This window comes from Thalassophryne amazonica, chromosome 5, assembly GCF_902500255.1.
Source record: "Thalassophryne amazonica chromosome 5, fThaAma1.1, whole genome shotgun sequence".
In the NCBI taxonomy this organism is placed as follows: Eukaryota; Metazoa; Chordata; class Actinopteri; order Batrachoidiformes; family Batrachoididae; genus Thalassophryne; species Thalassophryne amazonica.
In genome coordinates, this window is record NC_047107.1 from 50,723,169 (window position 1) to 50,747,787 (window position 24,619).

At 41.6% G+C, this 24,619-nt stretch overlaps 1 protein-coding gene across 1 annotated transcript in view; it reads left to right on the forward strand.

The window, feature by feature from the left end:
- Nucleotides 1-3,316: 3,316 nt before the first annotated feature.
- The window catches only part of serinc5 (serine incorporator 5), a 91,722-nt gene continuing 70,419 nt past the window's right edge, over nt 3,317-24,619 (forward strand). The window contains 1 exon segment of the mRNA XM_034170180.1: nt 3,317-3,467. Within this exon segment, the coding sequence (XP_034026071.1) occupies nt 3,441-3,467 (27 nt within the window). The 5' untranslated portion in view covers nt 3,317-3,440.

Below are 24,619 nucleotides of genomic sequence, written 5' to 3' on the forward strand. Positions count from 1 at the left end.
CCTCTGGGGTCCCACCTACCAACAAAGATAAGTAGGACTCCTTCTTCAGCTTGACGGCATCCCTTACTTCCGGTGTCCACCACCGGGTTCGGAGATTGCCGCGACAGGCACCAGAGACCTTGCGACCACAGCTACGAGCAGCCACATCGACAATGGAGGTGGAGAACATGGTCCACTCGGACTCCATGTCTCCAACCTCCCCCGGGATCTGGGAGAAGCTCTCCCGGAGGTGGGAGTTGAAGACCTCGCTGACAGAGGGTTCCGCCAGTCGTTCCCAGCAGACCCTCATGATACGTTTGGGCCTGCCAGGTCTGACCGGCTTCCTACCCTCCCAGCGGATCCAACTCACCAGCAGGTGGTGATCAGTCGACAGCTCTGCCCCTCTCTTCACTCGAGTGTCCGAGACACGTGGCCGAAGGTCAGATGATACGACTACAAGTCGATCATTGACCTCCGGCTCAGGGTGTCCTGGTGCCACGTGCACTTATGGACACCCTTGTGCTCGAACATGGTGTTTGTGATGGACAAACTGTGATTAGCACAGAAGTCCAACAACTGAACACCACTCGGGTTCAGATCAGGGAGGCCGTGCTTCCCGATCACCCCCCTCCAGGTCTCACTGTCACCGCCCACGTGGGCATTGAAATCTCCCAGAAGAACAATGGAGTCCCCAGTCGGAGCGCTATCTAGTACCCCTCCCAGGGACTCCAGGAAGGTCGGGTACTCTACACTGCTGCCTGGCCCGTAGGCTGAGACAACGGTGAGAGACCTGTCCCCGACCCTCTCGTTCACCGGAGTGAACTCCAACACTTGGCGACTGAGCTGGGGAGCAATAAGCAATGCGACCCCAGCTCTCCACCTCTCCCCGTGGGCGACACCAGAAAAATGAAGCATCCAGCCCCTCTCCAGGAGTTGGATACCAGAGCCCAAGCTGTGCGTGGAGGTGAGCCCGACTATCTCTAGTCGGTATCTCTCAACCTCCCGCACAAGCTCAGGCTCCTTCCCCCCTAGCGAGGTGGCATTCCGTGTCCCGACAGCCAGGAGCTGTGAGCATGGACCGGGCCGCCGGGCCACCCGCCCTCGACCGCCACCCAATCCTCTCTGCACCCGAACCCCATGGACCCTCTGCAGGTGGTGACCCCACATGAGGGTGGGCCCACGTCACTCTTTCGGGCTGAGCCCGGCCGGGCCCCATGGGCTAAGGCCCGACCACCAGGCGCTCGCGCGCGAGCCTCAACCCCAGGCCTGGCTCCAGGGTGGGACCCTGGCTCCGCCATACCGGGCGACGTCTCGGTCCTTGATCTTTACTGGTCATGGAGGTTCTGATCTACCCTTAGTCTGACCCATCACCTAGGAACTGTTTGCCTTGGGAGACCCTACAGGGAGCACAAAGCCCCTGACAACATAGTCCTAGGATCATCCGGGTACGCAAACTCCCCCACCACGATAAGGTGGCAGCTAGAGGGGGAGCTCCTCAATATCCACTTCTGTAAAATGAAATACTGACTGCTTTTTGCATATGAGAGTTGCATTATTTAGACCTTATATTATGGCAGCTGGGCAGCACAGTGCCTTAGTGGTAATCAGTGGACATCGTATGTTCTGTCCAGGGTGTACACCACCCCACGCCCTGTGGCTGCTGGGATAGGCTGCTGTGACCCTTAACCGATGTAAGTGGGTATAGAAAATGGATGAATGGATGGATTACAGTAGTTTAACTTTTTTTTTTTTTACAATTTGGTTTTGACAGGCTTTGATCTGTAATAGTGGGTGAATGCAGTGTGTCTAATCCACTTGTACATCTTCAGGTACTAATCGTTATTCAACTGACAGTATTCAAATTACAGTCTATGATTAATTAGTACATTCATTTGATATGTGTAATTATATTTTTAGTCGTCAGGAGTAGGCAGCACGGTGGCTTAGTGGTTGACACTGTTTCCTCACAGCGAGAAGGTCATGAGATCGATTCCCACCTGTGGCATTTCTGTGTGGAGTTTGCATGTTCTCCCCATGTTTGCGTGGGTTCCCTCCAGGTGCTCCTGCTTCCTCCCACATCCAAAGACATGCAGGTTAGGTGGACTGGACACTCTATAGGTGTGCATGCTGTCGTGTGAATGTGTTTGTTTGACTGTATGTGGCCCTGCTACAGATTGGCATCCTGTCCAGGGTGTACCCTGCCTCACACCCTATGACTGCTGGGATAGGCTCCAGCCCCCCGCGACCCAATCTTGGACAATTAAGCTTGAACGTGAGTGTGAGCAGTCAGGATTCTAATTAAAGTCATCTCAAATTGCATACTCTTACGTTTCGGACCTTGGGGCCTGTTCTTGTGTGTTATGGTTGTTTTTTAGGGAACTTGAGTGCACTGTTTCTTGCAGTACCTGTTTCTTGTGTTCTGCTTTAATTTTTTTAACCTGTGTGTGTGTGTGTGTGTGTGTGTGTGTGTGTGTGTGTGTGTGTGTGTGTGTGTGTGTGTGTGTGTGTGTGTGTGTGTGTGTGTGTGTGTGTGTGTGTGTGTGTGTGTGTGTGTTGTACAATGTTTTGGTTTGTCTTTTAGTTTTCATTCATCTATCTTGCCTTCCTGTGTGTGCATCTGTACGCTTTTCCTTGTGTGCAGTGTTTCGGTATCTTTTTCTTGTTTGTGGGCATTGAGTCTGTTTTGTTTTCACACCTGTGTGTCACACTGTAATCACACATGTCCAGTTATCTGATCCCTGCTCACCATTATAAATCCACGGTTTTCACTCTGTGTTTTACACGTCATCTGCTGCATTGTCTCCCGTGTGTTCTTCAGTTAAATTTTCTGCTCTTAGTACCAAAAACTGCCATCTTTTGTTGATTGACACAGTTATTTACAACCATTCATCTGTGTGCTCTGAGCCTGTTTGGGTTCAGTTCCTTTACACATTTGAACTTGTAATAAAACATAAGTTGTGCCATGTATCTATAGTAAGTATAGGAATCTATGAAGTCGTTTTTCACCCACATTTCCTACATTAAATACCTTGCCTTGTCCTTCGTTCAAAACAAAAACACCGCCACTGCCATGTGGGGGCGCTGTTGTGCATTTCAACACCAACGAACGGGCGTCCCTTTAATGACCGAACAATATAAAAGTCTGCTGTACACAGACCTTACATGTTTTTTTGTTTTGTTTTTTGCCTTTTGTCTTAATGCGCTTTTGTTTATTTTTGATATTTCATATGAATATTTACAAAGGAATCGCTGATATGTGTCATGTAGTCGTTGTGAGTGTGAAAGCTTTGTGTCGGTGATGTTCAGTGAGAGGAGGGAGGGAGGAGGACACGGCGGCCACAGAGAGGAAGGAGCGTTCTGGAGGAGCACAGCAGCAGGGTTCGCTCTCCGTGTGGAGGTTCTATGTAAAGCGAAAGAGAACAGCTCATCGTGGTGTCCGGGTTTGTGTGTTTGTCGGCGGAATGTGTGCTCCGTGTTGTATCGAACAGGTGAGCAGCTGCTGCTTTTCTTCATCCTTCGACGACTGCTGACGACACCGTGACATTTTAGTGCTTAAAAAATAAAATAAATACCACTCAGGTCGACTTTAATCTGTGCCGGAGATACGAACGGGTTCACGGATAAATAGTCAGAGATTTTTTTTTTTTTTTTTTTTTTTGATTCGTTTGCGAGCTTAGTGTTCAGTTTAGCTAACAAAAACAAAGCCTCTCAAAGACCTTCATTGTCCCTATTCAGAAATTAATCTGTACACAGGAGAAGACAAAGAAACCGAAACGGCAGCTTCAGCAAACTGATCTCAACTGTGTTCTCAATGGAAACAAATGCTTAGAGTGCTCTTTTCCTGATGAACTACTAGATCATAAATGCAAAGAAAGTTTTGCATAATTGTGATCTACTAGATAATTACGCCGTAATATGCCATAATTACATTACATTGTTATTACTGCAACACTGTAAATAATAAGTCATAATGATGATAACCATAATTAGAGTATGTAAAGTCCAAATTGATAAATAACTTGACATTTGATAAATCATAATTACAAAGTAGTTTGGCACAAATGTGATAGTGAGTAGAATCGCAATGCAATTACACATAATTACAAAATATAAGCTATAGTACACCAAAATTACAATGTAGTAAGTCATAATTATGTGATAATAAGTTGCAAATGTGACAAACTAAGCATAAGGCACAAATGAATGAGTTGGTAAACATAATTCAAATGTAATTAGTTATAATAGCAACTAATTGGCCTCCCTCTTCTCCTCCTGCCTGGTGGCTCCACTGTCAGCATCCTTCTCCCTATATACCCCGGGTCCTCCTTTGCACATGTCCAAACCATCTCAGTTTTACCTCTCAGACTTTGTCTCTAAACCGTCCCACCTGAGCTGTCCCTCTGATATGTTCATTCCTTATCTTGTCCATTCTCATCACTCCCAGAGAGAATTGGAACATCAGCTCTGCCACCTCCAGCTCTGCCTCCTGTCATTTTGTTAGTGCCACCATCTCTAAGCCGTACAACATTAGCTGGTCTCACAACTGTCTTGTAATCTTTCCTCTTGTGCTGATACAACCCCAATTCCAGTGAAGTTGGGACGTTGTGCAAAATGTAAATAAAAACAGAATACAATGATTTGCAAATCCTCTTCAACTTATATTCAACTGAATACACCACAAAGACAAGATATTTAATGTTCAAACTGATAGACTTTATGTTTTTGTGCAAATATTTACTCATTTTGAAATGGATGCCTGCAACGCAGTTCAAAAAAGTTGGGACGGGGCAACAAAACACTGGTAAAGTTGATGAATGCTCAAAACACCTAATTGGAAACAGGTGAGTATCATGATTGGGTATAAAAGGAGCATCCCCAAAAGGCTCAGCTATTCACAAGCAAAGATGGGGCAAGAATCACCACTTTGTGAACAACTGCATGAAAAAATAGTCCAACAGTTTAAGAACAATGTTTCTCAATTTTCACTTGCAAGGAATTTAGGGATTCCATCATCTACAGTCCATAATATAATCAGAAGATTCAGAGAATCTGAAGAACCTTCGACACGTAAGCGGCGAGGCCAAAAACCAACATTGAATGGCTGTGGCCTTCGATCCCTCAGGCGGCACTGCATTAAAACTGACATCATTGTGTAAAGGATCTTACCGAGTGGGCTCAGGAACCACTTCAGAAAACCATTGTCAGTTAACACAGTTCGTCGCTACATCTACAAGTGCAAGTTAAAACTCTACCATGCAAAGTGAAAGCCATACATCAACAACATCCAGAAATGCTGCCGCCTTCTCTGGGCCCGAGCTCATTTGAAATGGACATACGCAAAGTGGAAAAGTGTGCAGTGGTCTGATGAGTCCACATTTCAAATTGTTTTTGGAAATCATGGATGACAGAAGAGGAAAAAGACCATCAAGATTGTTAGTTCAAAAGCCAGCATCTGTGATGGTATGGGGTGTGTTAGTGCTCATGGCATGGGAAATTTACACATCTGTGATGGCACCATCAATGCTGAAAGGAACATCCAGGTTTTGGAGCAACACATGCTGCCATCCAAGCAATGTCTTTTTCAGGGATATCCCTGCTTATTTCAGCAAGACAATGCCAAGCCACATTTTGCACATGTTACAACAGCGTGGCTTCGTAGTAAAGAGTGCGGGTACTAGACTGGCCTGCCTGCAGTCCAGACCTGTCACCCATTGAAAATATGTGGCGCATTCTGAAGCGCAAAATACGACAACGGAGACTCCGGACCGTTGAACAACTTAAGTCGTACATCAAGCAAGAATGGGAAAGAATTCCACGTACAAAGCTTCAACAATTAGTGTCCTCAGTTCCCAAATGCTTATTGAGTGTTGTTAGAAGGAAAGGTGATGTAACACAGTGGTAAACATACCACTGTCCCAGCTTTTTTGAAACATGTTGCAGGCATCCATTTCAAAATGAGCAAATATTTGCACAAAAACAAAGTTTATCAGTTTGAACATTAAATATCTTGTCTTTGTGGTGTATTCACTTGAATATAGGTTGAAGAGGATTTGCAAATCATTGTATTCTGTTTTTATTTACATTTTACACAATGTCCCAACTTCAATGGAATTGGGGTTGCATTCTTCAGTCACAAATCACTCCTGCCACCTTTCTCCACCCACTCCACCCTGTCTGCACTCTCTTCTTCACCTCTCTACCACACTCTCCATTACTTGACAGTTGACCCCAAGTATTTAAAGTCCTCTACTTTCACCACTTCTACACCTTGTAACCACACTGTTCCACCAGGCTCCCTCTCATTCACACACATGTACTCAGTCTTGCTCCTGCCGACTTTCATTCCCCTGCTCTCCAGAGCATATGTTCACCGTTCCAGGCTAGACTCAGCTTGCTCTCTACTCTCACTACAGATCACAATGGTATCTGTAAACATCATGGTCCATGGAGACTCCTGTCTGATCTCATCCGTCAACCTGTCCATCACCATTGTGAACAAGAAAGGATGCAGAGCTAATCCTTGGTGTAATCCCACCTCCATCTTGAATGAGTCTGTCATTCCTACTGCACATCTCACTGCTGTCACACTATCTTTGGACATGTCCTGCACTACCGTCGCATACTTCTCTGCCACTCCAGACTTCCTTGTACAAGACTACAACTTGTAGCATTCTCTTGGCACCCTTCCATAAGCCTTCTATAAATCCACAAGCACACAATGTAACTTCTTCTGGCCTTCTTTATATTGCATCTGTAGTGCTCTTTATTGGCATGAAACCATATTGCTGCTCACACATATTCAGTTTTCTAAGCCTAGCTTTTACTACTCTTTCCCATAATTTCATGCTACAGCTGATCAACTTTATGCCTCTGTAGTTAGTTACTGCAGCTCTGCACATCACCCTTGTTCTTAAAAACAGGAACCAGCACACTTCAGCTTCACTCCTCAGGCATCTTTTCACTTTCTAAGATTTTATTAAACAATCTGATTACAAACTCCACTGCCACCTCTCCTAGACATTTCCGTGCCTCCTGTGGAATGTCAGCCTTTCCACTCTTCATCCTCTTCATAGCTGCCCTCACTTCCTGTCTTGCACTTCCTGATTTACTCTCTCCACATCATCCAGCCTTTTTCTCTCTCTCATTTTCTTCATTCATCAGCTACTCAAATTTTAACTCCACCTTCTCAACACACTCTCCTTGCTTGTCAGCACATCACCATCTGCATCTTTTACCACCCTGACCCGCTGCACATCCTTTTCAGCTGTATTCCTTTGTCTGACCAATTAGTACAAGTCCTTTTCGCCTTTCTTACTATTTTTGCACAGTTCTTAAATTCATGCACAGTTCAATACATGCCTTTTCCTTAGATTTTCAGCAAAACATAAAAAGAATACAACCACACTCATAATGTTGTGTAGCATACAGTATGTACAGTGGGTTAAAATAAGTATTGAACACGTCACCGTCAGCAAATGTATTTTAAAGGTGCTATTGACATTAAACTTTCTCCAGAAGTCGGTAACAACCTAAGTAATCCACACATACAAAGAAATCAATTCGTAGAAGTCCATAAATTATGTGTTATAATGTGAAATGACACAGGAAAAAGTATTGAACACCTAAAGAAAGAGAGGTGCAAAAGACAAGGAAAGCCAAGGCACCAGCTGAAATCTGTCAGTAGTTAGAAAGCCATCCTGCCACTTGTCAGTGCAAATTAATACCACCTACAACTGATGGTCTATATATAGGTGTCTCATTACCAAGGTGTCACACAAGAAACATCTCATGATGAGTAAAAGCAAAGTGCTCTCTCAAGATCTTTGCAACCTTATTGGTGCAAAACTACTGATGGCATGGATACAGAAAGATTTCTAAACTTCTGAATATTCCAGTGAGCACTGTTGAGGCCATAATCTGAAAGTGGAAAGAACACTATTTCACCATAAAACCGGCCATGACCATGTGCTCCTCGCAAGATTTCCAAAATTGAACTCTTTGACTGACATAATACACACCATAAAGGCACTGCGCATCACCCCAAAACACCATACCAACAGTGAAGTTTGGAGGTAGGAAAATCATGGTGTGAGACTGTTTTTCAGCACCCGGCATTGGCAAACTTCATATAATTGAAAGAAGGATGAATGGAAAAAATGTACCGAGACATTCTTGATAAAATTCTACCAGGTTCATTAAAATTAAATGATGGGTGGACATTCAGTAAGACAGTTATCCCAACACACAGCCAAGGAAACTCTTAATTGGTTTCAGAGAATGAAAGAAAGCTGCAAAAATGGCCCAGCCAATCACCTGACTTGAATCCAATCAATAGAAAATCTATGGAAAGAACTAATGATCAGCGTTCATAGAAGAGGTCCACAGAACCTTCAAGATTTGTGTGGAATGGGCCAAAATCACACCTGAGCAATGCAATGCAATGCAATTAGTTTCTCCATATTGGAGACATCTTGAAGTTGTCATTATCAACAAAGGCTTTGTTCAAAGTATTAACTAAATAAATTTCAGTCAGCGGTGTTCAGTCATTTTTTTACTTGTTGTTGTTGTTACCACCATCTGGTGAAAATCGTATGTTAATAGCACCTATAGAAATATATTTACTGAGAAAAAGGGTGACATGTTCAATACTTATTTTACCCGCTGTATATGATTGGAAAACGCCATGTTTTGTGCTTTGTAAAAAAAAAAAAAACCCTCCCTATAGCCTGACGCGCACCTGCCAACCTACGGAGACCGCTCGGGCTGTGATTTGTCACTTTTATGTTTTCACTCCTTCCTCTCCGTCATATTTTAGTTGTTTTTGCAGTCCGCACACTGATTACATTTCGATCATGGATCAATACATTTAGCAGAAAAGTCTGCAAAATATGACCAGAGGGAAATTGTACGCACCTTACTGTTCGTTTGAAGGTTGATGATTGTATGAAGAAGTGGAGCACATTGAGGGACAAATTGTTCCAGAAAAAGTCACTGTTCCTGTGTAAAATTGCAATAAAATGCCCACCAATGTGACAGAGAACTTTAAAAGAGTCACGCGCATCTCATCGTCATTGCATTGCAGGCTTTAGGATTTTAAGGTACCATTCTGCAGTGGGCTTAGAAAAAAGAGTGACGCGACCAAATGTAATCTTTTTAATGCACCTAATGCCCAGCGGTTAAGACAGGCATTTATTTATTTATTTGTTCAGACAAAGTTTTGACCTGGTCATTAAATGAAGCAGCCCCTATTCAAGGTCAGGCGTTAATCAAGGAAATACGTAAGCCTATTTGGTGCTGGGGATTCCCTGTAGATTGTTTGGTGGCTCCTGACTGTAACTAATCCCTTACATACATATAGGAGATATTGTCCATTTCATACATATGACGGATTTTGTCCGTTTTATACATATGGCACATTTTGACAAAATTCAATGGTCCACTTGAATCCATTATATTCAGGTTTTACTATACAAAGGATTCACAGCCTTTGATCAATACTTTGTTGATGCACTTTTGGCAGAAATTACAGCATCAAGTCTTCTTGAATATGATGCTACAAGCTTGGCGCACCTGTCTTTGGGCATTTTTGCCATTCCTCTTTGCAGCACCTCTCAAGCTCCATCAGACTGGATGGGGGACCGTTGGTGCACAGCCATTTTCAAATCTCTCCAGAGATGTTCATTCTGCTGAATCACCTGAATTTACCCCAGGTGGACTCCATTTACGTTGTAGAAACATCTCAAGGATGATCAGTGGAAACAGGATGCACCTGATCTCAATTTTGAGCTTCATGGCAAAGGCTGTAATTCCTTATGTACATGTGATTTCTTACTTAGTTTATATATACGAGGTCTGTCCGTAAAGTATCGTACCTTTTTATTTTTTTCAAAAACTATATGGATTTCATTCATATGTTTTTACGTCAGACATGCTTGAACCCTCGTGCGCATGCGTGAGTTTTTCCACGCCTGTCGGTGACGTCATTCGCCTGTGAGCACGCCTTGTGGAAGGAGTGGTCCCGCCCCCTCGTCGGCTTTTCATTGTCTGGAAATGGCGGAATGAAAAGGACTTTTTTTTCCATCAGAATTTTTTCAGAAGCTGTTAGAGACTGGCACCTGGAAACCATTCGAAAAATTTATCTGGCTTTCAGTGAAAATTTACGGGCTTCACAGAGAATAAGGACTTTAACTACAGGTTTAAGGACCCTTTAAAGGACGGTCGGTGCGCCGCGCTGCGAGCTGCGACGATGCGGCACAAACCACTGGATCATTTCTAAGCTGATGGCTCTGTGGATACGAGACCGTCGTGTGCTCTTTCTCTGGTTATCACAAGACCTGGACATCAGCCATTTTCCGGCAGATTTCACTTTTAACAAGAGATTTTGTCATGGAAAGCCGCGCGGAGGCTTCGCGCGTCACGACTGATTCGCTGATGAAGCGAGACAAAGGAACACCTCCGTTTCGGAGTGTTAGAGGACAAGTTGGGACATGTCTATCTCGGCTTTCAGTGCTTACCAGCCCAGTGAGTATAAAAGAACTTGTGGAGAGCTGGATGATCCAGTGGTTGTGCCGCATCGTCGCAGCCCGCAGCGCGGCGCACGACCGTCCTTTAAAGGGGTCCTTAAACCTGTAGTTAAAGTCCTTATTCTCTGTGAAGCCTGTAAAATTTTCACTGAAAGCCAGATAAATTTTTCGAATGGTTTCCAGGTGCCAGTCTCTAACAGCTTCTGAAAAAATTCTGATGGAAAAAAGTCCTTTTCATTCCGCCATTTCCAGACAATGAAAATCCGACGAGGGGGCGGGACCACTCCTTCCACAAGGCGTGCTCACAGGCGAATGACGTCACCGACAGGCGTGGAAAAACTCACGCATGCGCACGAGGGTTCAAGCATGTCTGACGTAAAAACATATGAATGAAATCCATATAGTTTTTGAAAAAAATAAAAGGTACGATACTTTACGGACAGACCTCGTATATATATATATATATGTATATATATATATATATATATATATATATATATATATATATATATACACACACACAGTAGTGTTCAGAATAATAATAGTGCTATGTGACTAAACAGATTAATACAGGTTTTGAGTATATTTCAGTAGATTCTCACAAATTCAACAAGACCAAGCATTCATGATATACACACTCTTAAGGCTATGAAATTGGGCTATTAGTAAAAAAAAGTAGAAAAGGGGGGTGTCACAATAATAGTAGTGTGGCATTCAGTCAGTGAGTTCGTCAATTTTGTGGAACAAACAGGTGTGAATCAGGTGTCCCCTATGTAAGGATGAAGCCAGCACCTGTTGAACATGCTTTTCTTTTTGAAAGCCTGAGGAAAATGGGACGTTCAAGACATTGTTCAGAAGAACAGCGTAGTTTGATTAAAAAGTTGATTGGAGAGGGGAAAACTTATACGCAGGTGCAAAAAATTATAGACTGTTCATCTACAATGATCTCCAATGCTGTAAAATGAACAAAAAAACAGAGACACGTGGAAGAAAACAGACAACAACCATCAAAATGGATAGAGGAATAACCAGAATGACAAAGGCTTACCATTGATCAGCTCCAGGATGATCAAAGACAGTCTGGAGTTACCTGTAAGTGCTGTGACAGTTAGAAGACGCCTGTGTGAAGCTAATTATTTGCAAGAATCCCCTGCAAAGTCCCTCTGTTAAATAAAAGATATGTGCAGAAGAGGTACAATTTGCCAAAGAACACATCAACTGGCCTAAAGAGAAATGGAGGAATCTTTTGTGGACTGATGAGAGTAAAATTGTTCTTTTTGTGTCCAACTCTGAATTCAAGCCACAGTTCACAGTGAAGACAGTGAAGCATGGTGGTGCAAGCATCATGATATGGGCATGTTTCTCCTACTATGGTGTTTGTCCTATATATCGCATACCAGGTATCATGGATCAGTTTGGATATGTCAAAATACTTGAAGAGGTCATGTTGCCTTATGCTGAAGAGGACATGCCCTTGAAATGGGTGTTTCAACAAGACAATGACCCCAAGCACACTCGTAACCAAGCAAAATATTGGTTCCAAACCAACAAAATTAATGCCTCGCAGATGTGAAGAAATCATGAAAAACTGTGGTTATACAACTAAATACTAGTTTAGTGATTCACAGGATTGCTAAAAAAGCAGTTTGAACATAATAGTTTGAGTTTGTAGCATCAACAGCAGATGCTACTATTATTGTGAACACCCCCTTTTCTCCTTTTTTTTTTTTACTAATAGCCCAGTTTCATAGCCCTTAAAAGTGTGCATATCATGAATGCTTGGTCTTATTGGATTTGTGAGAATCTACTGAATCTACTGGTACCTTGTTTGTAACAATAAGAAATATACTCAAAACCTGGAATAATCCTTTTAGTCACATAGCACTACTATTATTTGAACACTACTGTATTTACAAAAATCTAAAAAAAAAAACCTTTTTTTCACATTGTCATTATGTGGTATTGTGTGTAATATTTTGAGGAAAAAATAATGAATTTCATCCATTTGTATAAGGCTGTAACATAAAAAAAATGTGGAAAAATTGCAGCACTGTGAATACTTTCTTCATGGATTGTATACATTGTATACTGCATTCTTAACACAAGAATTCGTGAACATTAATTTGCAAAAAAACAAAAAACAAAAAAAAACAAACATTTTTTTGTGGTGTGATGGAAATAATCATTTCCTTTCACTGTTAGAATGAAATGCCAAAAATATAAACAAAATGTTTCACAGCCACTATCATAACATGTTTCTACACAGGGTGGAAAAATAAAGCATAGGAATGCCATTTTATTAAAAAATAAATAAATAAATAATAGAGTTTGTTTAAACCAAAATGGAGCATATTAAAACAATATCACCCAGCTACAGATTAAAAAACATACAGTACGCCATAATTACATGATGGTATGACAGTAATTCTTGCTAGTTTTTATAGGTATGAATAGCACATCATAATTAGATATTTTTGTAATTCCAAAATTACTGACTTGTAATATTTTGTGCTATAATTGCAATATATTAAGTAATAATTGTGTGAGAGAAGATATAGTAAGTCATAATTCTGAGACAGTAAATAGTAAGTATGATATTGTCATAGTTGTCATAATTACACAGTAGTAACACACAATTATCAGTTAATGAGTTATAGGTATGAAATAGTAAGTTATAATTACAACATTGTCTGTGCACTAATATTATTCAGTTTCAGAAAAACTATAAAATCAAGTAAATGATTTTATAAAATAAATGATAAATTATAAAATAATAAGTGATTTTATTTGATTGAAATTCATGCAGTTGGTTTTCTGTCCACAAATCACTTTATAATTAGCTCTTTTATGAAAACATTTTTCTTCTTTTTTCTCTTTAGTGCATTCCATCCTTCTAGTACTCTGCAGATAGAATTACTTTTAACAGAGAGAGAGAGAGAATATTGAGGAGATCTATTATCAGTGCTGAGTGTTTTCTTGTTGAACAGATGGTTTGTGACTAGAATATACAAAATTTGACTTGCTCTTTTAAAAACAATTATGGGGAATCACCCCCAGACCCCCCATAATCAATAGTGTGTTTTTACTTCACACTTTGAAGTGACTTTTATTTGTTTCAGAGGGCTTCATACCCAGTAAAATTCACCAGAATATACAAAATTTGACTTGCTCTTTTAAAAACAATTATGGGGAATCACCCCCAGACCCCCCATAATCACTAGTGTGTTTTTACTTCACACTTTGAAGTGACTTTTATTTGTTTCAGAGGGCTTCATACCCAGTACAATTCACCAGAATATACAAAATTTGACTTGGTCTTTAAAAAATGTTCTGGGGCGGCACCCCCAGACCCCCCAGAATCAACACTCCCCACCACTTTTTTATGTACGTTTATGTTCAAGTTTTGCATTCTTTTTATGCTTTTTCTGTCTCTCCTTAGAGGGTATTTAGAATAGATTTGTATGCTGTATAATGTGTTTATTATATTTATGAGGAAAAAAGAGTGTGTGCCCCCACTATGCCACATTTTAGGGAATTGCTGGCATTGATTTTTGCCAGGAAAAAATTTCAGTCAGTTGAAAATTTATTGCTTTAACCCATGCAGTAGATATGGTTTTCTTGGAATGCAACTCAACATTCTTCTTCCTCCAAATGTGACGAGTTGAGTTTTTACCAAAATGTTCTATTTTGGTTTCATCTGACCACATGATATTCTCCCAGTCCTCTTCTGATTCATCCATATGCTCTGGCAAACTTCAGACAGGCCTGGACACATACTGACTTAAGCAGGGGGACACGCCTGGCACTGCAGGATTTGAGTCCCTCTCTGCGTAGTGTGTAGCCTTTGTTACTTTGGTCCCAGCTCTCTGTAGGTCATTCATCAGGTCCCTCCATGTAGTTTTGTGATTTTTGTTCACCATTCTCATGATCATTTTGACCCCACAGGATGAGATCTTGCGTGGAGCCCCAGATTGAGGGAGATTATCAGTGGTCTTGTATGTCTTCCAATTTCTTACAATTGCTCCCACAGTTGATTTATTCACACCAACCTGCTTGACTATTGTAGATTCACTCTTCCCAGATTGGTGCAGGTCTGCAATTTTCTTCCTGGTGTCCTTCGACAGCTCTTTGGTCTTGGCCATGGTTGAGTTTGGAGTCTGACTGTTTGAGGCTGTGGATAGGTGTCTTTTATACAGATAACAAGTTCCAACAGATGCCATTAATACAGGTAACAGGTGGAGAACAGAAGAGTTTCTTAAAGAAGAGGTTACAGGTCTGTGAGAGCCAGAAATCTTGCTTGTTTGTGGGTGACCAAATACTTATTTTCTACCATAATTTACAAATAAATTCTTTAAAAATCCTACAGTGTGATTTTCTGGATTTTTTTTTTCTCATTTTGTCTCTCACAGTTGAAGTGTACCTATGTTGAAAATTCTAGACCTCTCTCGTCTTTCTAAGTAGGGAACTTGCACAACCAGGGGCTGACTAAATACTTTTTGGCCCCACTGTAGTAATCAAAATGTGTAGAGATATTTTTGATTACTTAGTAGGCTATTCATTCTTACTGATGCCCAGTACTCAGGTGCTCATATCAGTATTTATCCATGGGAAAAGTACCTGCATGCCAAATGCTGACACCCTGAATTGTGAAGAACTGTCAGGCATGCAGCTGTCATTCATTCAGCCGTTGTTGTGTTCCCATTTTCTGAGCTGTGCTCTGCCTCCTGAATGCCTGCTGGTATACATTAATTAAATCGCTTGTTTGTTTTTATAAGTAGCTTTCTGGATGTAAATTTCTCAGTATACCATAACTTCCTGTATGAAATAAATGTAAATATGTGTTTCTTGATGTTGATTCCTTGGATTCAGAGCAGTAGTTGTAGTTGGGGGGATACACAGACTTGACGGTATCACTTTGGACATCAGTCATCTGACGTGAATGTAAGACCTGCAGAGGTCTGTTTCAGACGCTTTGCCTCACCACCGACATACAGGAAGAAAAAACCATTATGTACAGTGTGGGAGGTTCAAAAGCCCTTTTCATGCCTACTGCTCTGTATTACATCTGTCTTCCCAGCCTTCCTTGCTCTTTTTCCTTTGGTTATTTTTGTTACGGGTTCCTTTGTTTGCATGGGATTTTTTTTTCCCTTTATAGTTTTTAGTTTTCTTGCCCCTGACTGCACCTTGGTTCTTTGTCGTCTTTCTGTCCATTTGACGTCTGTGTTAGTCGTAACTCAGGGCTGTATTTGTGAAGACTGCTGTCTGTGTACAGGAAATAAAGCAGTGATACATTTTTGCTGTGTGTATACAGCTGCCTGGCTATACAGACAATAGTGGAGCTGCCAGTCACAGTGTAAGGGGAAATGAAATCAGTAAGGTCTGGGCCCCCTTAACATGTCAGAGAGTGGCACTCCCTGACTTGTATCTCACTCCTTTTTTTTTTTTTGGCTTTTGTTTTTTTAACATTTTACTCTTTTTGTCTTTCAGCTGTCATTTATTCCTTTCTGTGTTCTACACAAAGCATTGTTGAAATATGAGATAAAAGGGTGTGCCTGTAGGTTTGCTGCAACTGCTGATTTATCATGACTCATTGCAGGCAACTTCGACATCAACCGCAGGTCCTGATAACAAGGAATTCTCTTAAGTTTTAAACAGTTCACTGTATCATGCCATAAGAAACAGTCAAAATGTACTTACCAGGGAAGTAAGATAAATGAATGAAGAATCACGCTGGTTTTGTGGTTGACAGACCCACTGCTGTCACGTGATATTGCTGGATGTTGGCTGGTAGAATAGATGTTGGCCCGTCGCTGTTCAACCAGAGTGACCGAACTTGCATAGCTCCAGTATTTTTGCTAAATATATTCAACACTAGTAAGGCTAATGAACAGTATGTGGCTGAATGTTCTGTACTGGAGAGCAGGATTCATACAATCTCAACTCAAGATATTTAGTTTTTTCTGGTCAGTTTAATTTCATTTGTTCTTAATTTTCTTAATGTTCTTAATCATTGTTCTAAATCCATTCCTGCATTTAAGGCTTGTAGCAAATTCAAAAAAAAAAAAAGTCTGTAGTGTCTGATGATTTGCGGATGTTAATGCTGGATTTTAATCAATAATCCAGCAATAATGTCCGGAAATCATCAGACACAAGGGGTTATTCCCATTCTAATCCAATTCCAATGCTTGCATGGTTAATTTTTCTGTAAGTAATTCGATCGGCGAATCATTGTGAAAGGCTGTGGTCGGCGAAGCTTATCGTAGCAGCAGCGTTTTCATGCCAACTGGAAATTCTGTGAGCAGACCCACAAATTTCTCCACCTCATCAGCTGCATTGAGTTAAGTAAATCCATCAATCAATCCAGTTAAATCCATTAAATCCACACAGTTTGGCATCGTCCTCACTGCCATGTGAAATGGTTTTAATATTTTGCCACCATTTATGCAGTATTCTATGGTTTGAAATCTCACGATTAACCAATCAGATTTGCGGAAAAAATGTAATTGGATTACAATAAAGTATTTACCTCTTTGTAATGTTGCCATTGCTTCACACAATACTTAAAAGACATTTTGGTATAAGGATGCCAAATGATGAAGCATTCCCGGTGCTATTTTGCCGCATTCATCCTACAAACATGTTTCAGGGCCCCTTCACAGATAGTGCAAAGTTGTGAAGTGCACACTTAGTGTGCATGACGCAGGAATCGTGTGCAAACCGTGTAATTTCTTACCTGCCTCCAATGCCTCATACACCTGTTGCTATAACTATTTGCGCACACCAGCGACTGAAAGACAAAGTGTGCGCTGTGTGAACCCATCACACCCTCTCGCGGCAGGTGTCAGCCAAATTCCAGGTGACACGCACAAACATCTAACACCGCTCGCGTGGCGCTGAGAAAATGTGTGGCCAGTAACACTCTTCACACGGCAGCAGACTGCAGGTGATCACTCTCGTACTGCTGTGAATTTGTCTAAGTTCCCCACGAGTGTGGCTTTGGTGTGTGCGCTGAGAACTGACAGGAGGTGTGGCTATGACAGAAGCAGCTGTGGTGATCTGTCATTCTGGACATTCCAGCTGGACAACACGTACTGTGTTTGGACAGACATGGACTAACACCTGTCCACTGTGAGGCGCGTGGTGTCTGATTGCTGTACTTACGTGGCTATAAATCAAACATATATCGCCGTGACAACAAGCTGCAACAAGCGAGCGTGCGCACAGAGCGGAAAATGACAGCCTGCCAGGTTGAAACGAACCATCAGATCAGAACATGCAGCAGGCGATCTGACTGTCACCCATGTGAGCTCTGTTCCACATGATGTGGTGTCTGTGCTGCCGCGCGCTGTCCACAAGACATGCATGTCGGGCAGAACACGCACATGGCTGACTGGACGCACTGGACACACTGGCACACTGTTTCTCATTCATGTCATTTCATGACTGTATGTCTGTGACCATGGGTCATCTACAGAGCAACTGAACGGATCATATTTGTATTGCTCGCTTGATAAATGCGGTGCTTTTAAATGGTGTGTGATTTTAATTTTTTTTTTAATACTTCCATGTCCTCATGATATGAGGCAGATTCCCGCATCTTTCAAAGGACAGGCTCCGTAGCTCAGTGGTAAAGTGTCTGACTGGCAATCAGAGCTTTTGGAAGGCGCGAGTTGCATCCCGGGGTGGGATTTTTTTTTTTTATTCCACATGAGCGGCGCAATGTGGTCCCACAGGTACCAGCTGGTTTTAATTTTTATTTATTCCACATAAGTGGCGCGATCATGTGGTGCACTTCGCACTGTTCCTGCTCGACAGACACCGTTGCCAGCACGAACTCTCGCACCAGGCTCGTGCACGCCTGCCCGTCGGCGTGATGTTTCATGGTGCACAAATTCGAACTATTTCGCGCTGTTTTTAAGTTTTCGACCAGACGTCGACCAGACTTCGCACTATGTGTGAAGGGGCCCTTAAGGTGTGCAACAGTACAGGGTTATTATTTCAGAATTCGCCACACATTCTCTATTGGGGATAGGTCTGGACTGCAGGCATGCCAGTAGGGCTGAAACGATTAATCGTGTAATTGGAGTAATTCAATTACAAAAAATGTTTGAGGCAAATTCTTTGCCTCGAAGCTTCATTCAAAGCTGTAGTACATACGCCAGGCCTGTAGGTAACGCTCCCACAAAAAACCGAGAAGAAGACCGTCGAGCATTGCCCATAACTAATGTAAGCGCTAATCAATGTAGCAGGTGACGCTACAAGATTACAAAGAGTTAATAATAAATAAAGCCTTTTAAGAGAAAGGTCCATGCTGATCATCTGAAACAGACTTATTATGCATTTAAAGTGAAGCAGTGTGTGTAGATATATATTTTTTAAAAATCAAGGTTTGCTCCACTTGCTGCTCTTCACCTCCACAGATGAAGTGAAAGGACGTGCACTTTAAATGAATCGTTTTAACTATTCAAAGAAAAAGCCTATGTTTAGATTTGATAAGAGTTTTTATCAACAGGCTGCACAGTTGATTTATCAGTGCAACTGTTGTAGAAACACTGCACTCCACAGCCGTTTTTCAATGGCTTTGTTATTCGCCAAGTATCCACAGAAAACAAGGAATTTGTCTGGTTTGAGCTGCACTCTGAATGGCATGTACAAATATACACTAAACACTGAATAAATCACAGCAATAAAAAGTGCAAATGAAATGTGCAATAAGAGAGAGAGAGAAAAAAAGTCCTGTCCGCAAAGTCAAGATTTCACAGACCGATTGGGCTTATGGTTTGGTAAAGCTCCAAAACTTAATAATGTGAAAAAATAAATAATTACCCGGGAAAACAGAGAGAGAGGACACCATAAACTTAAAAAGCTGCATGTTGGCACAGCGGAGCCCAGCCTCACATTTTTGTTTTTTGTTTTTTTTTTTTGTTTCTTTGTGCTCCAGTAACAAAATGAGTCAAATTTTCGTGACAGGGTTTTTTTTTTAACTCACTATTCCTAACCCTACTCCTACCCCCGACCCTAACCTTAACCATAACCTATTCTTACTCTTTCCCCCCCACCCTAACCATAACCACCACAATCCCCCCCCCCCGCTTCACTTTTAATTTTGTGCAGCCATCACTGAATGAATTAGAATGAATTCGTGCTGCCATGACGAAAATGAGGCGCTTTTCGTCACAATATCACGAACCAATAGATTAATGTATATTTTGTGCAACTGAATCATGACTTGCCGTGAGACCAGGTTGCACAGCGACATTGTGCCATTGCTTAGGGAGAGCTCTGCCACTATGGATATTGTTTAAAAATACAAAAGTTCTTTTTATCCAATTACTTGATTAATTGATAAAATAATTGATAGAATACTCGATTCCAAAAATATTCGATAGCTGCAGCCCTACATGCCAGTCTCATACCCACACCCTCTTTTAACTTCTGCAGCAGCCATGCCTTTGTAACATCTTGTTGAAAAATGCATGGATGTCCCTGAAAAAGATGTTTTGAAGGCAGCATACAGTACCAGTCAAAACGTGGGACACACTTTCCCATTCAGTTGAACGGGAAAGTGTGTCCCAACATTTGACTGGTTTTGTATGCTGCTCTAAAATCTCAATGTATTTTTCTGAATTAATGCTGCTGTCACAGAAGTGTAAATTGCCTTTGCCAGGGGCATTGACACAACCCCATACCATGACAGACCTGGCCTTTGGACATGTTCCTGATAACAGTCCAGATGGCCTTCTTCATCTTTGGTCCAGACCACATGGCATCCATTTCTTACAAAAAAGATGTGGATTCTGATTTGTCTAATCACAATAAATGTTTCTACTATGTGATGGTCCGTCTCAGATGCCTCCAAGCCCAGAGAAGATGATGTCGCTTCTGGACAAGGTTAACATAAGATTTCTTTTTTGCACAGTAAATATTTAAGTGCTATTTGTAAATGTAACTCCATATGGTAATGCTTGACACAAGTTTCTCAGTCATCTCTTACCCAGGTGGTTATGTCAGAAATATGTAAATCCTTTCCCATCTTTCTTTAATGAACATTGTTTTAAACATTTCAATAATTTTCTCTCCCGTTTCTTGGCTAACTGGAGATGCTGATGCTCTGCCCATCTTTTTTTTTCCTCAAATACTCAGCCTTTCATGGATACTGCTTTTGTACTAACTCATGATTACAGTCATCTGTGACATCATCTGTTTGGCATAATTATTTCTTTTTTATTTATTTAATTATTCCCCCCGTCATTTCTTTCCTTAAATTGCCCTGTCTGTTCAAAATTGCTTGGCGGGGGTTCACACAAATTAGAAAATCACACCACAACCAACACAAAAGGATAGATTATCTTGATAAAAATGTCTAATTTTGTACCAGCGATGAAGTTCTTAAGTTTTTGCTTCAGATATTCAAATGTGTTGTTAGCTTCCAAGCGTTATTGGTATTTTTTGTTTGATTGAAAGTGTTGCACAGTCTGTGTACCACTTCCTGTGTACCACTTACCAACTCTCCTGTGCTCCACTCACTGTGGTGTAGTATATGACCTATTTTTACAATATGTCTGTTGCATAATTTTGTATTTGTGTGGCTGTGTGCTCTGCAGATTGCCCTTGTGAGTTTTATTTGGGCTAACCCCACCAGCTTTCTGTTTTATTAATACTGAGTTGATGTTTTTTGTGCTGGTTTGAGGTTCAAATTAATCAGGTTCACTGCAAGGAGAAGGGCCACACCACTGTGATTATCATAACTGTTCTGAAGAACAGTAAATGTGTTCTTTAGAAGAGACTAAAAGTCTGTTTGAATGCGACATACTTTCACAGGACTGTAGGTATGTCAGTTTATATCCCTCATTAATTCTTCCATCTGTGATGCCTATCTGTTTTTTTGTTGAGCAAATGAAATGATTACACATATACAGGGTTAAATGGCAAAAGAAAAAAAAAAGTCTAATAAAGAATTTGCACAAGTTTTGTCATGAAAATCTTTTAAATCACAAAGAATTTAGAAAGCCGTAGATTGTAGCACAACCACAATGACAGGTATGTTATATTTATCTCTCTTGTTAGTGCATCCATCCACAGCATGATTTTAATTTGCTTTATTTATTTATTTATTTATTGTCTATGGCAGAAGGAACATTTCACAGGAGGTCAGCCCTGGAGGTAATTACACCTCCTGCATGTTCAAAGGAAAAAATACTATAACTGGAGAAACAACACAAACCCTAAGGACACGGTGCGTCCAGAAAGTATTCACAGCGCTTCACTTTGTCAACATTTTGTTATGTCACAGCCTTATTATAAAATGGATGAAATTATTTTTTTTTTCCCAAAACATTCTGCTCACAATACCACGTAATGACAACATGAAAAAAGTTTTTTGAAATATTTTTATTCACAGCCTTTGCTCAATACTTTGTTGATGCACCTTTGACAACAATTACAGCCTCAAGTCTTGTTGAATATGATGCCACAAGCTTGGTGCACCTATCTTTTGGCTGTTTTGTCCATTCCTCTTTGCAGCACCTCTAAGGCTCCATCAGGTTGATGGGGAGCGTCGGTGCACAGCCATTTTCAGATCTCTCTAGAGACGTTCAGTTGGATTCAGGTCTGGGCTCTGGCTGGGTAACTCAAGGACATTCACAGAGTTGTCCTGAAGCCACTCCTTTGATATCTTGGCTGTGTGCTTAAGGTCATTGTCGCGATGAAAGATGAACCATTGCCTCAGTCTGAGGTCAAGAGCGCTCTGGAGCAGGTTTTCATCCAGGATGTCTCTGTACATTGCTGCATTCATCTTTCCCTCAATCCTGACTAGTCTCCCAGTTCCTGCCGTTGAAAAACATCCCCACAGTGTGATGCTGCCACCACCATGCTTCACTGTAGGGATGGTGCCTGGTTTCCTCCAAACATGATACCTGGCATTCACGCCAAAGAGTTCAATCTTTGTCTCATCAGACCAGAGAATTTTGTTTCTCATGGTATGAGATTCCTTCAAGTGCCTTTTGGCAAACTCCAGGTGGGCTGCCATGTACCTTTTGCTAAGGAGTGGCTTCCGTCTGGCCACTCTACCATACAGGCCTGATTGGTGGATTGCTGCAGAGATGATTGTTTTTCTGGAAAGTTCTCTTCTCTCCACAGACGAATGCTGGAGCTCTGACAACAGGACCATTGGATTCTTGGTCACCTCCCTGACCAAAGTCCTTCTCCCCTGATCACTCAGCTTAAATGGGTGGCCAGCTCTAGGAAGAGGCCTGGTGGATCCAAACTGCTTCCATTTACAGATGATGGAGACCACTGGGACCTTCAAATCAGCAGAAATTTCTGTACCCTTCCCCAGATTTGTGCCTCAAAACAATCCTGTCTCGGAGGTTTACAGACAGTTCCCTTTCATGCTTGGTTTGTGCTGTGACATCAATCAATCAATCAATCAATTTTTTTATATAGCGCCAAATCACAACAAACAGTTGCCCCAAGGCGCTTTATATTGTAAGGCAAGGCCATACAATAATTATGTAAAACCCCAACGGTCAAAACGACCCCCTGTGAGCAAGCACTTGGCTACAGTGAGAAGGAAAAACTCCCTTTTAACAGGAAGAAACCTCCAGCAGAACCAGGCTCAGGGAGGGGCAGTCTTCTGCTGGGACTGGTTGGGGCTGAGGGAGAGAACCAGGAAAAAGACATGCTGTGGAGGGGAGCAGAGATCGATCACTAATGATTAAATGCAGAGTGGTGCATACAGAGCAAAAAGAGAAAGAAACAGTGCATCATGGGAACCCCCCAGCAGTCTACGTCTATAGCAGCATAACTAAGGGATGGTTCAGGGTCACCTGATCCAGCCCTAACTATAAGCTTTAGCAAAAAGGAAAGTTTTAAGCCTAATCTTAAAAGTAGAGAGGGTGTCTGTCTCCCTGATCTGAATTGGGAGCTGGTTCCACAGGAGAGGAGCCTGAAAGCTGAAGGCTCTGCCTCCCATTCTACTCTTACAAACCCTAGGAACTACAAGTAAGCCTGCAGTCTGAGAGCGAAGCGCTCTATTGGGGTGATATGGTACTATGAGGTCCCTAAGATAAGATGGGACCTGATTATTCAAAACCTTATAAGTAAGAAGAAGAATTTTAAATTCTATTCTAGAATTAACAGGAAGCCAATGAAGAGAGGCCAATATGGGTGAGATATGCTCTCTCCTTCTAGTCCCCGTCAGTACTCTAGCTGCAGCATTTTGAATTAACTGAAGGCTTTTCAGGGAACTTTTAGGACAACCTGATAATAATGAATTACAATAGTCCAGCCTAGAGGAAATAAATGCATGAATTAGTTTTTCAGCATCACTCTGAGACAAGACCTTTCTGATTTTAGAGATATTGCGTAAATGCAAAAAAGCAGTCCTACATATTTGTTTAATATGCGCTTTGAATGACATATCCTGATCAAAAATGACTCCAAGATTTCTCACAGTATTACTAGAGGTCAGGGTAATGCCATCCAGAGTAAGGATCTGGTTAGACACCATGTTTCTAAGATTGTGGGGCCAAGTACAATAACTTCAGTTTTATCTGAGTTAAAAGCAGGAAATTAGAGGTCATCCATGTCTTTAAACATGAACTGTCAACTAGGGATGCACCGATTCACATTTTTTCAGTTCTGATCTGATCCACTCATCACTCATCTCACTCATCTTTAACCGCTTTTCCGAGTTTGGGTCGCAGGGGCAACAGCTCCAGCAGGGGACCCCAGACTTCCCTTTCCCATGCCACATTGACCACCTCTGACTCGGGGATCCCGAGGCCAGTGAGGAGATATAATCTCTCCACCTTGTCCTGGGTCTTCCCCGGGGTCTCCTCCCAGATGGATCTGATCCCGATACCTGAATTTGGGTATCTGCCGATACTGATACTTTTCTGCTCCAATACCAGAGCTCTCTTTGCTTTAATATTGTTGTTATCATGATTGTTGATTTTATGAGGATATTTTGTATTCCCAGTTATACAGCTTCATGATTAAGTGGTTAGAGGAGGATTTTGTTAAAAATAAGACCTGAAAGTTTGGTTACAATTTGCCAGAAGGTACATCTAAGATGGAAGCCTAGATCTGATGATTTGGTGAAAGAATTAAGTACT